Source organism: Pectinophora gossypiella, chromosome 16, assembly GCF_024362695.1.
Source record: "Pectinophora gossypiella chromosome 16, ilPecGoss1.1, whole genome shotgun sequence".
NCBI classification, from domain to species: domain Eukaryota; kingdom Metazoa; phylum Arthropoda; class Insecta; order Lepidoptera; family Gelechiidae; genus Pectinophora; species Pectinophora gossypiella.
In genome coordinates, this window is record NC_065419.1 from 2,712,759 (window position 1) to 2,730,557 (window position 17,799).

Here is a 17,799-nt window from a genome sequence, read left to right on the forward strand (position 1 = left end):
TTGTTTTTCCCTAACATGCGTGACACAGAACGACAGGGCTTATTTATCGTCAGAATCGATAAAATGACAGTCACATTTTTTTATACGTTGCGCAAGTTAGCCCTACGGGGCATATTGTTGAGCCATATCAGGGGCTTTTGGCAGTTTTTTTTTCTTTTTTTTTTCAAAATTTCGCGCCCCATGTTAACGTTGGCTACTTTCCCCGCTCTGCATTCATCAAACTCAACGTATTATGACATTCATCACGTGATAAAGTTTAAGACTTTAGAATTATTTTTTTTTGTTGAAAGTTTTAGTTTTGTTTTGATGAGGTTGGTATTCCATCTCACAACCCACACGATAAGAAGAATTTACCCATCGTTGATGAATGATGAATAATGATGCAATAGGTAGAGGGTAGTTTAAATAAAACTCATTAATTATTCAAAACAATTTTCTTCAATAACTAAACTACAACAAAATTTTACAAAACTCGCCTACGTTAGTCACAAATAATAAATTGATATAAAAATATATATTTAACACTATAACATCATGTATAACAACTTTTTATCACGTGGTATACAGTTTTACTGATAAAGGAACAATAGCGTTTCTAAATGAAAAAAGAAAATAAAAAATATATTATTTTATAAAAATATGGAATAGTTAATTTGTACTCACTATCAAAAATTGCATGAACTAAAAATGTGAAACAAATGAAACGATGCTAGATTTCATTCCTAATAAAAATCAATATAATGGTATAAAAATCGTATAAATGTTTAGTTTGGCAGACATCATTCGAAAAATGCATTTTATTGAGATTTTACCTATTATTGTGCTCTTCATTAAGTATGTAATACATTTTTACACAAATTCTAAATTCTACCGACTACTAAAGCCAACATATTGTTTTTTTTAATTGGGTAACATTATATTATGTCACCCAAACATAATCTCTTTTGTCGTTAAATTCTAAATTTCTTAACGATGTTGCTAGATTTTGTGCCATTTTTGCCTTGGTGTTCTTTCGTAAATACCTATAACATATATTGTTGTTTTTATTTTATACTAACACTAGAAATAAATAATTTACTAACACATTTGAGTCAATGTTTATTTATGCGGGTAGTCAAAAAAGAGTTAGTGACGAGTAGAAATCCAGAGACTGGACTTCTAGGGGTAAACCTGTTATAGGCTTTTGTATTCAATTTTTTTTTTTCGTTTTCGAGTTATGGTTATGACTGACTTTAAATGTTTTTCTAGATTTCATACCTTGCTTTAGTAATAATAATACTTTCGATATCTTTCCTTTTGATGTTTTTATTTATCGAATGTTTCAGAACTATTCCTTAATTTCCTAGATCTATCCTTTTTTTGACAAAATAACGCAATACGGATTACTTTGTTTCTAACTACGGTCTATCATATAATTCAAGAAAAAAGAACATAATTAAATAAACGTAACATAAGACTGGTTTAATATTTCAATGGTGTCGCAGTAAAATTGCGCAAACCAGAGTTGTGGCGTTTTACCATACTCTATATTCCGCCCTCCTTTGCGAGCTTGAGATAGAAAATAACAAATTATAAAGTTACGTTGTTTTGTCACAGGAACCCGCTACCCTCTCGGGACAAATAACGTAACTTAAAAGTAGATATTTCCGAGGAAGTACATTTAAATATTTTAAAGCGCTTAATTCTTAGTTGATTTACTGTTTTTGTACAAAAATATTTACAAAATTAAAACATCCCGCTCGCAGTTACAGTACTGCTGCGGAATTCGCAGGCGTGTCTCGGGGTCAATGGCGATTCAGCTGCTAATTATAGTTTCTATATTAATAGCCGAGTAGAGACACTTGGTATACAGGGTGTTAGTGACATCGTAACGAATATTAAAGGGGATAGTTCAGACCATGATTCTGAGTTAATATCCAAGTGGAATTTTCCGTCGCCAAATTCATGTTTTTTTTTTAGTTTTTTTATTATTATTATCAATTCTATACTTTTGCGATCACAATTTCCACTTGATATTAACTCAGAATAATCAGATGAATCATCCCTCTCAGTATTCGTTACGGTAGCCATACATGTATGTATGGGTGTTAGCGTAACGAATACTGAGGGGGATGGTTCAGACCATGATTTTGAGTTGATATCAAGTGGAATTTTTTGTCGGAAAATTCATGATTTTTTTTGTTCTTTTCCATACTTTTGCGACGGAAAATTCCACTTGATATCAAGTCAGAATCATGGCATGAATCATTCTTCAAAGTTTTCGTTACGATGTCACAAACACCCTGTATATAACAGTCGTTTATTGCTAACACAGACATATCTATATATAATTAGGAAGTATATACCTATGCAAGGGTTTAGTGTAGTCAAATTTTATGAACAAAGCTTAGTTGTTAGAATTTTCACACCGCCAAAAGCCCCTCTCAAAACAATGTCGCATTTCCCGTATTTTCTGATCTTAGTCGTAGCACTTAGTCCTGATATTGCAATCCCAAGTCGTGACAAAACAACGCAACCTTATAATACGTTATTATGAAATTTTAAGCTCGCAAATGAAGGGTAAAAGGTTACGATAAAACGCAGCAACTCCGGTCTGCGTTATTTTACTGTGACGCCATTAAAATTTCTTCTTGGATTATAACATGATAGACCGTAGTTATACAAAACAACGTAACCTGGCTTGCGTAATTTTGTCATGAAAGGGTAGCGGAACTAAGCATTGCTACGACAGTCAGTACGAAGAAGACCGTTAAAATGATTAAATTGTGTTTTTTTTTATCTATAGTTTTTGAATCATTAAACAATTCTCACCCTTGATGCCGGCAGCAGCGGTATCAGTACTGGTTGGAGGCCGAGGAATATCACCGATTGAGAAATTGGTCGGTGTACTGCGGAACGGAAGGCGATTGGGGCAACCACCGTTCTACACGCTCTATCTATGGAGTAATGAATGCGATTACTCCACCGACAATAGCGCAGCTCTTAAATAAAGAGAGAAACAATTCTCATTAGATAAAAATCACAAAAATTGAGAAAAGGCTTCAGGCGTTTTGAAAACGTTTAAAATATAGACAACTGAATTTTGACTACACATACAGAAAAACTCAATAAATATTATTGTACAAAAACAGTAAAAAAAACCTAGTAATTTAGCCAACATAATTAAAAATAAAATCAAAACCCTACCCTCACTAATTGCAGAATAAATAGAAAAAAAAATAAGTAAATGCATTTCCCAGAAAACAACTACTTTTAGGTTACGTCATTTTGACAATTAAATAAAGAACCAGTTACAATCTATGAGAATGACGATTTTTCCCTCAAATCTAACCTAACCTTACACTGAGTTTTATTAACTTAGTTTTTTTGCGCCATAAAAGGAGCATTTTTGAAATAACTACCATAAGATACATAACAACTTTAATGTAAAAAAACAGTATTTTTTTTATCAAATTCGTACTATGACATCCAGTAACTTACTGCCTAGTTTTTATGTTTTTATCTCCATCTACTTGGACCTCCTAACCAATAACTATGAAGTAAAATAAAAAAAGATAGATGGAACGAAATCTAGAAAAATGGTTATATTTTGAAAATAACTAAAAATTGCGAAGCATACGTAAATGGTGTGATTCAAAGGGTGCTCTAACTTTCACTTGTCACTATTGTAGGAACACTCTGTATCTCTAGAGAAATTATAGATTGAAGATGCCAAGCACACAAGATCCTCTCTGTCGAAAGTACATGAACGTTTGTTCGTGTTTTATTTGTATTTTATAGAGTAGTAGATGTTTTCATATGCATGTGCGGCTGTGAGTAGATATGTCTGTACGTATACAAATACCTCCCATAAAAAATGACAGAAAAAATCTAGTGTAAAACTAACCTATAGACAACTCCCTTCTACAATTTCTCTGACCTTGTGAATATAAGATTATTTACAAAAGAAACACCGAAACCTGTTCCTCTTAAGTATTAGCACACTTTAAAGGTATCCACCAAACCTAAAATACTTTTCACACATTGTCATATGGCTCAAAGATCTAGTGCCATGTACAATAAAATCTTCAAAAAATATTAAAAAAAAAATAAAGTTAGAAATATCGATTACTGTTAACAACAAATTATGAATCGATATTCTCGTCAAAAGAATTATACAAAAAATATAATAAATAATAAAAAATAAACTTCGACTGATTTTGTAGTCAATATCAAAATGTTTCTAATTCTTGAACAGTTGTGGATCACCCGGTAGAGATACGACCACCCTGCGGGAAAGTATTGGATAAGGATAGGAACTGATAAAGGTAACGAACAATATCGATCTGGGAGGTTAAAAGCGCCACGTCGAAACAATTTGCGCATATAAAATTGCGCAATGCAAACAAATGTCAAATTGCAATATTGCGTTCTTAGATGAATTGCTTCGATGTGGCCATTTTAACCCCCCTGCATTATGTGCGTGTGCACGAGATCACCTCGCAAATTCGTGAATGGAATATTGTAGGTTTTAGTACGAGTTGTCTATGCTTTTCTGGGAGCAAACAAAAAACATAGAAAACGTTCAGCTGCTTGTCTTCCCGGGTATGTCGTAAAAACCGACAGAGGGATTGTGTCCTCTAACATGATGGTCTAATGTTATGGGCGATAGGCTGATCCCTTATCACCATAAGGTTCATCATATCCAGCTTACGACATCGTATCAACAGTGGCTGCGAGTTGTCTTTGATTACTTATGGCTCTGCCTACCCCATTAGGGATTACGGGCGTGAGTTTATGTATTTATGTATGTATTAGTAGGAGTTGTAAAACAAATGTAGAACTGAGAGATCACACAATTCATCTTTTTAATTATTTCAGGACACAGTTCTACATTTGTTTAACAACTCCTAATAAAACCTACAATATTCCATTCACGAATTTGCGAGGTCATCTCTCAGTGCGCACACACATCCTGCATTGACATACTATAAACAAATAGACTCCCAAACGCTACGGAGCTTTTTTCTTTAAAAAAAAAGCGTCCGATTCGTTTTGTAAATACGCATACATTAACTTATGTATATAGTATAAGTCCATTCGCTCAAATTAAAATATTATGGTTGTTAAAATAAAGATAAAATCGCTTGTAGCGTCGTCATTACGCCCTTTGCTAAACTAAATTCGATCTTGAGACATCAAGATGCGCCATGAACGTTTTTTTACAGATTGGTAGTCTATTTGTTTATATACGATGTCACTGCCGATCTGGGACCTTAGCCGTGACCCAGTTACCCAGGCTGTGAAACAGGTAGGACAGGCATAATAGGCACGATAGGTTAATTTGGGTCGATTATGATAAAAAATCAAAAGTGAATGTTACAAAAACCCTATAAAAATGTGAAATGGCACATTCCTGGATTTATCACAAATAAATGTACAGGGTGTAAGTGATATCGTCATCGCGACATCGATGGGGAATTCCACTTGAGGAGCTCGGTGGCGCAGCGGTAAACGCGCTCGATCTGCGATTGTTGAAGTTAAGCAACTTTCGCAAGGGCCGGTCATAGGATGGGTGACCACAAAAAATTTTTCATCTCGAGCTCCTCCGTGCTTCGGAAGGCACGTTAAGCCGTTGGTCCCGGCTGCAGTAGCAGTCGTTAATAACCATCAATCCGCACTGGGCCCGCGTGACGGTTTAAGGCCCGATCTCCCTATCCATCCATAGGGAAGGCCCGTGCTGGGGCAGTGGGGACGTTGATGGGCTGATGATGATTAACTCAGATTTATAAGCCGAATCTCCTCAGTATACGTTATGATATCACTTACACCGTGTACAAGTAGATACAGATAGCCATACAGGTACGGGTGTTAGTGACATCGTAACGAAAACTTCGAGGGATAATTCAGACCATGATTCTGAGTTGGTATCAAGTGGAATTTCCTGTCCAAAAATTCATGAAAATTTGAGTATTTTTTATTATTATTTTCAGTCCCATAATTTTGCGACGGAAAATTCCACTTGATATTAACTCAGAATCATGGCCTGACTCATCCCTCAAAGTTTTCGTTACGATGTCACTAACAACCCTGTAGAATGTTTGGCATCTGTTTCGTTAAATAGCATCTGTTACAAGTAATCTTCGTATGTTCCATAATGCTTATTTAATAATTTGTTTAATATGTTACAAGTGAAATGTTGCATGTTACGTCCCACGTCCGAATGTTACAAGTGACATGCTGCATGTTACGTCCCACGTTCAAATGTTACAAGTACGTTCCATGTTATTTCTTACCTTATTCCGTATACTTCAAATAGGCAGAATTCAACTGCTCTAAGAAGATGAAGGTAAGAACGGTGTGCGGACCGAGACGAGCGTAATACGGGAGGAATCCTTTCCAAAGGGCTAGTACTCCCTCGTTGCGAATAAGGCTGGTAACTACCTCAATTTGATTCTGACCCTTCGCTGCGCTTTGGATCCTGTAAAAAATATATAGAATAAGAATAACATAAATTTATTGCCAGTAACATTTTACATTTGCTATAAGAACTAGGTAATTATGAATATTACGAATACGGGCAAAAGGAAATGGCTCAGCTTGTGCTGTGATGGAGCCATGCTATGTATGTTTTATTAATAGACAAAAAATTGCCTATATCACTCTCCATTCCTTCTCTTACAAAATGACATCAATTTGTCGCTCTATTTTGCCTTTAAAGACAAACAAATAAACAGACAGATACACACACACACACACACAAATATTGATTGACATTACTTGGTTTTGATGATGTCCACCGGCATGGAGGCTATGGTGGTGATCAGGCCGGAGACCATCGACGCGCAGAAGTGCAGGAAGACCCCATCAGCTATGTACACCTGGAACATCTCCCGGGCCTGCGACGTAACATGGTCACATTACAATAGGGGTATTTGACTGGGTCAAGGATAAATTATAAAATTAAAAATTTAAAAAACCCCCGACCAAAAAAAGTACTCAATTATTATGACAATTGGTTAAAAATGCTAAACCCTATAAAAAACAAAAAATAATTTCAACTCACATCTTGCAAGCAAACTGAGCGTGTAACATTCCTATCACACTTAACAAACGACCTGATGACCTTGAAGACCTTAACCGATTTCCACCAAACATAGGTAAAAACTCTCTCGACTGATATATCTTTCAAACAAAAAAGCCGTATTAAAATCGCATCATCCGTTTGGGAGCTACGATGCCACAGACAGACACATACACATTTACACACACACAGACACGTCAAACTTATAAGACCCCGTTGTTTTTGCGTCGGGGGTTAAAAATGCTAATCTAGAAACCGAAGCTCGTCTAAGATGATCAAAAATCAATCTCATTTTACTTTTCGAATTAAGTAACAATGAGTACGACGTTTGACCGCTTTTATTGATGACGAGTGTTTCCATACAAACTCCAAAACTTTCGTTTTGACGTTTCGTAAAAAGTATCTCATATCACTAGGTTGTCAAGTAGCCTAATGAGGATCTCAACGGCCACCGTCGTCCAGTGGTTGAGCGTTGTGCTCACGATCCGGAGGTCTCGGGTTCGAATCCCGGTGGGGACAAATCACAAAAATTTGTTTGTGATCCCTAGTTTGGTTAGGACATTACAGGCTAATCACCGGATTGTCCGAAAGTAAGATGATCCGTGCTTCCGAAGGCACGTTAAGCCGTTGGTCCCGGCTACTATTTACCGATGTAAGTACGTAGTCGTTACATGAGTCATGTCAGGGGCGTATGGCGGCTCAATAATAACCCTGAAACCACGGTTGATGGGGTTGGTAATCCACCTCACAACCCAACTTTTTTTTCATACAAACTTTAAAGAAAGCTTTCGTTTTGACGTTTCGTAAAAAGTATCATTCCACTAGGTTGTCAAGTAGCCTAATGAAGATCACCATTTTTAAAATGGTATGACCGAATGTCCTTTTAAATCCAAATCGCCTTGTTTAACTATTGGTGCTAATTCCTGTAGACACTATCTAATTTTATTTTAAGTTATATCTGTCATTTTCTTATCCGCCGAAAAGGAAAGGGACGGGTAATTGAAAAGCACAAAATTTATCGAACACACGTCATTTTTAAGCACAAATCTAACGCAACCCTATAAAAATCGTCAAAAAATTTTACATTGGCTAATAATCCGACAGAATTAAATTGACAGCACACGTCAAACGGTTTGCATACCAGCGAGGTACCTTTTCGATTCGCCTGGGTTATTCATTCATTTACTCATTGTACTGTATAAAACTACTGTTACAATTTGAATAGAACGAGTCGCATTGCAAACCTTAATCTAGGGAGCCCCTTTGTTCACATATTTTTTTTATTCATAACATTGAAGTTCATAAAATGTTTCTCATAAAAATTTTCTTCATAAGACTCACTAATCATAAAAACTTACTCTTCCTAACGTAGTTACTACTAATACTCTTTATTCATAAACAATTACCTACCTCATAAATTTCTGCTTCATAAAATTTTACTTCATATATTTCTATATATAGAGCACAATGTATGCTCTTCATAAATTATTCATATACATAATACAATATTTGGTACTCATAAAAATAAAATAAAGCAACATTTGTATGTAAGTTTGTTTGTAAGTAGAAAGTAATATCCGGTACAACTAATCCGATTTCAAAAATGCTTTCAACTATTTTAGAATAAAAATGCGACTTCACTGACTATTAAATTGCAACTAGAAATGAAATGCTACCAGACAGAGCCAAGTGTAGGTTAGGTTAGAACTGTGACCACACAACGCGCGAGCCAAGCGACCGTAGCTAGCGTGCCGCGGCAGCGGTCGGCGAAGCGCCAGAAACTAATTTCTAGAATTAAATTGTTGATAAAAATTGTAGTACACATTAAAAACATATCAGGTTAAAGACAAATAAATTACTGTGCCATCGAGCTCCTCCAAAATAATATTTCGGAACTAAAATATTATTAAAAATAAAAATATGTATTAAGAATATTCTGAGTAAAAACTTTATGACGAGTAATTTTATAAACAATGTAGGATAGGAATAACAAAATAAGGAACAAAAATTTTATGAAAAAAAATATGAACAAATTTTTTATGAATAGTGTTGATTATGAAGAAAAAATGCTATGAAGAAAAAATTTAGGAAGAACAATTTTATGCGAGCCAATATGGACCCCTCAATCTAACAAGGTGTATTTTTTTTTCTCAAAATTGGACCTTAAACACTCAAATACTCATTCTTCCTAAAATTAAGAGCTGTCAATCATCCGTCCCTTTCCTTTTCGGCGGATAAGAAAATGACAGGTACATAACTTAAAGTAAAATTAGGAGGTGTCTGCAGGAATCGGGGCCATTGTGTCCAATGTGTCAAACAAATCTCGCCCTTACCGAGAGACGGCACATCACTCGTATCTTATCAGTCAAGTAGGTATCCATAATTCATGATGAAATATGTAATACTACAACGATAAGATAACATAATGCGTATGATAATGGTCAATTTGTCTGACATAACGATAAAGACGCGGTTAACATGTCTTACGAAAGAATTAACTTATCTTTCAAAACACTTGAGCGAATTCTTATTTTATTTTTTTCGCTGGACTAAGGGTGGTATTAATAAACTAATCTCAGCTTCGAGACTGCCCTCAAGATGTGACAGTTCTCATATAAAAACAGAGCATGATCTTAAGGGCAGTCTCAGCTGAGATTAGTTTATTAATGGCCCCGATTCCTGCAGACACCGCCTAATTTTATTTTAAGTTATATCCGTCATTTTCATATCCGTCGAAAAGGAAAGGGACGGATGATTCACAGCTCTTAATTTTAGGAAGAATGAGTAAATGAATGAATAACCCGGGCGAATCAAAAAGGTACGTCGCTGGTATGCAATCCGTTTGACGTGCTGTCTACTTAACTGTGTCGGGTTATTGACTGATGTAAAATTTTTAGACGGTTGGTTTAGATTTGTACTTAAAATTGACGTGTGTTCCATAAATTTTATGCTTGTCGATTATCCGTCCCTTTCCTTTTCGGCGGATAAGAAAATGACAGATATAACTTAAAATAAAATTAGATGGTATTTACAGGAATTAGCACCATTACCACCCTAAGTTAGAGAGGTGACCTATAAAAATATATAAGCTCACGACAATATCTCAATCGGGGAAGTCTTAGAGGTATATCCATCGCAAGATCACCGTGGAACGACCACCGTGGTCGAGCGTTGGGCTCACGATCCGGAGGTCCTGGGTTCGACTCCCGGTGGGGACATATCACAAAAATTACTTTGTGGTCCCTAGTTCGGTTAGGACTTTACAGGCTGATCACCTAATTCTCGGAAAGTAAGATGATCCGTGCTTCGGAAGGCACGTCAAGCCGTTGGTCCCGGTTATTACTTCCTGATGTAAGTAAGTAGTCGTTACATGAGCCATGTCAGGGGCCTTTGGTGGCTCAATAGTAACCCTGACACCAGGGTTGATGAGGTTGGTGCTCCACCTCACAACCCACACGATCGAAGAACATCGCAAGATGAACTAAGTACCCGCACCTCACCGAGCTTTCTGTTAGACCAACGTTGGATAGGTCGTGAGCCGTACACTTAACTCCTACCACAATCCTGACGACCCGATTATTCTAGCCATAGAAACGGCCAATCAGGTCGCGACAACCAACCGGCACTCCATTGGTCCGGCCAAGTAGTTAAAGTAAAAAAAAACTATTTTACCTGTGAATATGTGCCGAGCTGTGCGGCATTTACAACCATCGCACGCGCTACTGTTGGCGTGGCTCCCCTCCACAATTTCAATACGCCTTCTTCTTTTACTATCCTGAAAGAAAAAAAGAATTATTTATTATTTTTGGACACCACAGACACAGACAGGTACATTAAATTTAACACAGGACAGATACCACACGGGCAATAATATAAAAAAGAACACTAATATTAAAAAATATTATTCTTCTCCCGTATGGGCTGTGAGGTGGATTACCAACCTCATCAACCCTGGTATCAGGATTAATAGGCCTTATATAATACGCCATAGGCCCCTGGCATGACTCATGTAACGACTACTTACTTACACAAGTAAGTATTAACCGGGACCAATGGCTTAACGTGCCTTCCGAAGCACGGATCATCTTACTTTTTGAACAATCAGGTGATCAGCCTGTAATGTCCTAACGAAACTAGGAAAGGAACGTTGACAACGAGAAACGTTGTACCCAACGTTTAAGAAAACAGGCCTGAGGGTGCCCAGTTGGGCGCGAACCTCGGCTCAGGGCGTCGTCTGAGAGGAAAAATATTTGAAAGAATTAATCGACCCTAGTGGGTCGATAGCGATAAGCGCTGATTGAGACAAATCGTCGACCACGCCGGCGGGGTCGATATCGGGGTCCTGAAGTGACCAAACCAGCAAACAAATACAATCTCACCTCATGAGTGCGTCGGCAACGTTTTTGTAGTTCCTCCGTTGTTCTTTTGGTAGGCGCCCGTCGCTCGTCATTCTGATGAGGGCCACCTCAGCTGGGGTGCCGATGAAGGAGCCGACAGACCCGGCGGCGACGCCCAACAGCGTCTTGGTGCCAAACCCAGGCGCGACGCCGCCATGAGTTCTGCAAACAATAAAAATGAGAGCTGTTAATACCCGGAATAAAAATAAACCTGTTTTAGAATAGAATAGAAAAAGTTTATTATAAAAGGACGCCACACACAAAAAAAAAACAACAACATCATATCAAATTTCCATTAAAACAATTACAGAAAAGCAAGACGGATGTTTGTCGAAATGACCATAAGGTGGTGGTGGACGTCCTGAGTTAAAAGGGCCTCACTCAGCACAAGTCGCGCCACACACGCCACACGTTTACACGCCAGCCATACGTGCGCGGCAGTCTCGGCGTACGCGACATCTCCGAAAAGCTACAAGAGAGCAGGCTCCGTTGGTTTGGGCACGTAAAAAGAAGACCCCCAGATTATGTGGGTAACGTTACAGCCAATTCAAATTCAAAAATATCTTTTTTCTACTCCTCTACTTTAATCTGGCATTTAAATAACCAAAAAGTCTAATATAAGTACATACATAATTAAACTCTTTGAAAAAGTGTACGCTCTATGGCCTATAAAAGCATTGTTTACAAAGTGTAACTGTACTATAATGTCGCCAAAAAAGCATTGTTGTTGTTTTTTTTTTTGACCTGGAAACTGGCACCTTTACTTTGTTTGGTGCCATAGATATACTATAAAAAAAAAGTATACATTTGCCGCCATTTTCCCGCGCGTTGGAAAATAAATTGGAAAATTTTTGTGTTTCGTTTGTTTCATTTAAAATTACGTCGTCGTAGAAAAAGTATTGTATGCAACGTTGTATAACTAGGTCAAAAAATGCTCGTGGCGTCTCTTATTGCGATGCGTGGCTCACATCGCAACTCACGCCACTCGCATTTTTTGACCCTTCTTATACAACTGTTGCATAAAATACTATTTTCAGTAGGTAACATAGTTACACTTTGAATCGTCAATTTTACATAACGAACGTCTCATCCGCCTAAAACTACTGCAGCTTCTCACAACCTGTATAGCCGGGGAAAAGAAGCTGCAAGAAAAACCTCGGCACAGGGCCCTAGACGTTCTTTAAAAAAAATAAAAAAATAAACATAAAATATTGGTATACAATTGAGTAATTTAGCTGCCTAATATCAGTTCTCAGACAGTTAATCCCATGCATTCATATCTTCTAAATAATCACTAACTTTATAATAACCTTTTTTGTAAAGTTTTTGTTTAACTATCTAAACATACCAATGCTTAGCCCAAGAGAACGACCAAAAACAAGATGGGCGGATGTGGTCAAAAGGGACCTGTGAATGTGCAATGTCTCCGAGAACGACACGTCTGATAGAGCTAAGTGGAAGAGGAGTACGAAGAAGGCAGAGCCCACCATCAGATGGGAATAATAAATACCAAGGAGAGAGAGAGAGAAAGAGTTTTACATGCCAGTCGACTGTAGAGCGGTTAAAAAGGGCACAACGAAGCAATTCATCTAAAAAAGCAATGTTGCTATTTGACATTTGTTTGCATTGCGCACTTACTTTTATATGCGCAAATGTCAAATTGCATTATTGCTTTCTTAGGTGAATTGCTTCGATGCGGCCTTCTTTACCCCCCTGATCACTTATCTTTTAAAGATTTTAAAAATTCCCATTGACATTCAGCATTTACCTTTGAACAGTTTTAAGACAGTAATTGACGGCCTTCAGTGGGTTGCGCGTAGGCTCACGATCCGGAGGTCCTGGGTTCAAATCCCGGTCGGGACACATCACAAGGACTACTTTGTGATCCCTAGTTTGGTTAGGACATTACAGGCTGATCACCAGATTGTCCGAAAGTAAGATGATTCGATCTTCGGAAGGCACTTTAAACTGGTAGTCCCGGTTACTACTTACTGATATAAGTTAATAGTCGTCACAGAGCTATGTCAGGGGCCTTTGGCGGCTCAATAGTAACTCGAACACCAGGGTTGATGGCTCACAACCCATACGATAGAAGAAGAAGAAGGCAGTAATTAAATAAAAACTTTGTAAAATGTTAATATAAGGTTAGTGATTATTTAGAAGATATGAATGCATGGGATTAACCGTCTGGGAACCGATATTAGGCAGCCAAAGTTCTGAATTCTATAAAAATATTTTATGTTTTTTTATGAACGTCTAGGGCGCCGTGGTAGTCCAGTTGGTAGAACGCTTGCCTCTCACTTTGAGGTCGCAGGTTCGAATCCTGCACGGGCCTAAACCAATGATTGTCGAATTTGTTTTCGAATTCATGTTTGGATCATAAATGATTATCACGTGCTCAGCGGTGAAGAAAAACATCGCGAGGAAACCAACATTCCAGCCAGAGAAATCATTTTCGGAGGTATGTGACCTAATCTGTATTGTGCTGGTTTTCCCTCGCGGGTTGGAAGGTCAGACAGGCAGTCGCTCCTGTAAAAATTCGGACCTGTCAAATGTTCAGGTTAGGTAAGCGGACCTTGTGAAAAACGGGATAATGCTAGGGAGATAATGATGGTGCCTGTTGGTCGCGAACCTCGGCTCAGGGCGTCGGCTGAGAGGATTATATTTGAAAGAACTAATCGACCCTAGTGGGATATCGAAGCGGTGAATGAGGGAAATTATTGAACACGGCGGGGTCGGTTTCAGGGCCCTGAAGAGTTTGTTAACATAACATAAATAGCCTATATACGTCCCACTGATGAGCACAGGCCTCCTCTCAATCAACCGGAGAGGGAAGGAAGAGGGAAGAAAAAGAAGAGAAGAGGGGGGAGGGAAGAGTTTGTTGTCGTGAGCTAATTGGACGCTTGAAACGGGTCGTCAGTCGTATATTATATTCATCGGGCGCGGGTATTTTTCCGTATAGTTTGAAAATACATGTAAGTTACAACATTATGTTACCAGACGTTGCTAAGTGACAATCGGTGTTACATAAACATGCTTGTTGCATGTCTTTATCAAACAATACGTTGTTATCGACGTTAAGATCATAATGTCAGTCAATGACACGACACCATACAATAAGCAATAATCTAAATATAATAAAAGGAGAAACTGACTTGACATATCAACGCACAGCCTAAACGGCTAAACGTAGGCACTTGAAATTTGGAAGGGACGTAGCTTAGGTACCGTAGAGGTGCACTAAGAAAGGAATTCCCGAAATTCCCGCGGGAACGGGAATTAGTGGTAAATCCTTTTGTATGAAAAATCTAAACCACTTAGATAGACGCTTGAAATTTGGCACGCAGGTACCTTAGTAAACTTAAAGCTTAGTTGCAACAGGATATTGCAAAATTCCCACGGGAACGGGAGTTAGCGAGAAAAAACATTTGTATGAAAAAATCTAAACCGCGTAAGATACGAGTAGATGTTTTCAATCTAGCATGCATGCATACCTTAGTGAATATAAAGTTTAGTTATGGCTGTATTTTGAAAACTGGGAGTTAGCGGGAAAAAAATGTTTTATGAAAAAATCTAAACTGCATAATTTAGATGTTTAAAATTTTACATGCACTCCCACACAGACAAAGATCTCTCTTTTATAACACGCCACGCGGACGAAGTCGCGGGCAAAAGCTAGTAGGGTATAGAATATTTGACTGGCTATATTTGTATTTGGGTGGGTATTTGAGCCGTGGTAGAACGCTTGCCTCTCACTTTGAGGTCGCAGGTTCGAATCCAGCACAGGCCTAAACCAATGATTGCCGAATTTGTTTTCGAATTCATTTCGAAAACCTCGAAATGAATTCGAATTTCGGGACCTCCGAATCCTGAGCCCATCGGTCCACGGAGGCTGTTAGGGAGACGGAAGGTACAGAAACTGCAATACTTAAAACATCCTTGACTGAAAACCATTTATACATAGTCTGAGGTAGCAGGCCAGCGGAGAGACTGGAGTAGATGGTGAAGATCCCCTCCCGTGTCAAAGTCTCCCCTGCTGCTATAAAACATTACTGATACTCTTTATAAGAAACAAATAAGTAATTGTAGACGCCAAGTCGCGTAGTCCTATAGGTGGCCTGGCGTAGCAAGCCAGCTGAGAGACTCTGTGCTGCGATCTCCCCTATAGCTATAGAACATCATTGGTAATTTGGTACTCACTCTTTATAAGAATCAAAGAGGTAGTTGTACACGCCAAGTCGCGTAGTCGTATAGGTGGCCAGGCGTAGCAAGCCAGCCGAGAGACTCTGTGCTGCGATCTCCCCTATAGCTATAGAACATCATTGGTAATTTGGTACTCACTCTTTATAAGAATCAAAGAGGTAGTTGTAGACGCCAAGTCGCGTAGTCGTATAGGTGGCCTGGCGTAGCAAGCCAGCTGAGAGCCCCGTGTAGAGGGCCATGAAACCCTCCCGCGCCACGATCTCCCCTGCTACTGCGAACGCTGAGCGACCTCCCTTACTCAACTGCATGCGGTTCTTGATCAGATCCAGAGGCTGCACTACCACTGTTGCTAACATACTGTAACAAAAACACACCTCTTTATTAACTAAACTCCCTGGACACTAACTAGTTAGTCATACTAACATATCTATGGACTGTAGTTTGAAAATAAATGTTTTTTTTTACAACATCCAAAAAACCTTGTTTCCCACAAACAATACACATTGACATTATCATATATGCGCATGTGTGTGTGACTTCTGATGCACATACAATTGAAGACTAAAGTAAGACTGATGGGGGCGAGGTAAACCTGGCTCAGCTGCTGGTAGGAAGCAGAGAGTCTACTATATGTAGTATGTTTTCTTATTCTATACCTAAAGGGACATCAGAATGATTCTTATTGCAGATATTGGTAGAGATCAACTCTCAAATGGGGTAACTTTAGCAGCCACTTTTAATATGTCCTAAGAATATAAGAGAACTATAATACCGGAAAAGTTGTCATCTAGGAAATGTGCTCATCAGGTACAGAAACCCATCCGGCCATCGTCTGTTTACCAGCGGAATTTAAGATTCCATCCCTACTTTGTGGATCTTCCACTTACTTGAATGAAGCACTTCGCATCTCATCATTATTTGCACGGCCAAGGAGTGGAGTTCCCTGCCGATGTCTCTATTTCAGAGCTCATATAAACTGCCTTTAAAAACAACCTTTAAGGCCAGAGTCAACAGGCAACTTATAGGCAAACTCAATCTTAGGGCTCTTTTTTGCCTTCAGCATCAATCATAACAAAAATATACCGTGATATTGACAAGTGAGTCTATGGCCAATATGGGTCAAAATATGAAAAATGATTCAACTCTTCTGTTAGTAAATACTATCCCTTTATGTTCATGTGTCTAAATGGGAGTAGATGTAATTGAAAACAGAATGTGGACAGCAGTGTATTTTGAGGAGTCAACTAAAGAAATACACTGTCTGGTGATTGGCTGATAATCTGTCACCATATGGTTCATCTTATCCAATTCATGACTTCAATATCAAGTATGGTTGCATATTGTCTTCTGGGGACTTGTCTGTACCCATCCCTACAGATATTATGGATGTTAGTTAGCCTTTGAGTCTGTTAATATTTTTATGACTATATTCTTTATGAATAATTTAGCATAGGTACCAAGCATGTTCATAGTTACATAACTACAACTGGTGATAAATTATCAAATGAATTAAAATCCGAGGTCAAGTTATGATAATAATTGAACTCTCGTTTGTGAAACTATTTAGCGTCACGCTGCTAACAGTGCAAGGTCTCATTGTCGTAGAAAACACCAATCACTCTTGCTTGCCCTGACATAAATGAGAATTATGAAATAAAACCGACGACCAATTCTACTCCCCTAAAATTACATATCCCAGTTGTAGATTTACGTGATCATGAATATTACTGACATTGATTCATGGGGTAAAGGACAAGTTTTATCCATAAACTAAAATAACATACCCAGCTGATCCGCCGAAAGCGAATTTCAGAGCATTGGGAATATACCGCTCCTTTTTACTCATTGTAAATTCCTTAACAAATACACTATCGGCAAACTATCGCGAAAATTAAAAACTTTTGATTATAAAATATCAATATAAAAAACCTGGCTGTAACCCTTCGCTTCAGCCAAAGAGGTAATCACTACGGCTTCAGCTGGGTTTGACAGTTTGACATTGACTTTGACATTAAATTGTTGTTGTTACAATTCATCTATAGAATACGCAAAGGTACTAAGTCATACAGCTTTATCTTAAATAAAAATCTTTCAATTGTTTTCACTAACTTCAAATTATTTTATAAAGGCATCCAA

The 17,799-nt window shown here is 38.1% G+C and overlaps 1 protein-coding gene across 2 annotated transcripts; it reads right to left on the reverse strand.

Moving 5' to 3' along the window:
* Positions 1 to 419: 419 nt before the first annotated feature.
* Positions 420 to 17,656, reverse strand: LOC126374008 (mitochondrial 2-oxoglutarate/malate carrier protein-like). 2 transcript variants are annotated; one of them, XM_050020454.1, is made up of 7 exons: positions 17,448 to 17,656; positions 15,802 to 16,020; positions 11,443 to 11,622; positions 10,736 to 10,838; positions 6,760 to 6,878; positions 6,276 to 6,460; positions 420 to 1,022 (listed from the first exon to the last, which is right to left on the reverse strand). In XM_050020454.1, exons 1-6 carry the CDS (start codon positions 17,507 to 17,509, stop codon positions 6,277 to 6,279), a joined length of 867 nt encoding a protein of 288 aa, XP_049876411.1. In that variant the 5' UTR covers positions 17,510 to 17,656; the 3' UTR covers positions 420 to 1,022; position 6,276. The 2 variants fall into 2 exon arrangements, with proteins under 2 accessions (XP_049876411.1, XP_049876410.1); XM_050020453.1 differs by lacking the exon at positions 420 to 1,022 and adding an exon at positions 3,344 to 4,268.
* Positions 17,657 to 17,799: the final 143 nt, after the last annotated feature.

Bases quoted from the DNA above. Each gene is read 5' to 3' on its own strand.
- LOC126374008 (XM_050020454.1), bottom strand. From the start codon at position 17,509: ATGAGTAAAAAGGAGCGGTATATTCCCAATGCTCTGAAATTCGCTTTC. The intron at 10,839-11,442 runs GTGAGATTGTAT...TTTTTCTTTCAG, and splicing joins GTTGCCGACGCACTCATGAG to GATAGTAAAAGAAGAAGGCG. The intron at 6,461-6,759 runs GTAATGTCAATC...TATTTTTTACAG, and splicing joins GTGGACATCATCAAAACCAA to GATCCAAAGCGCAGCGAAGG.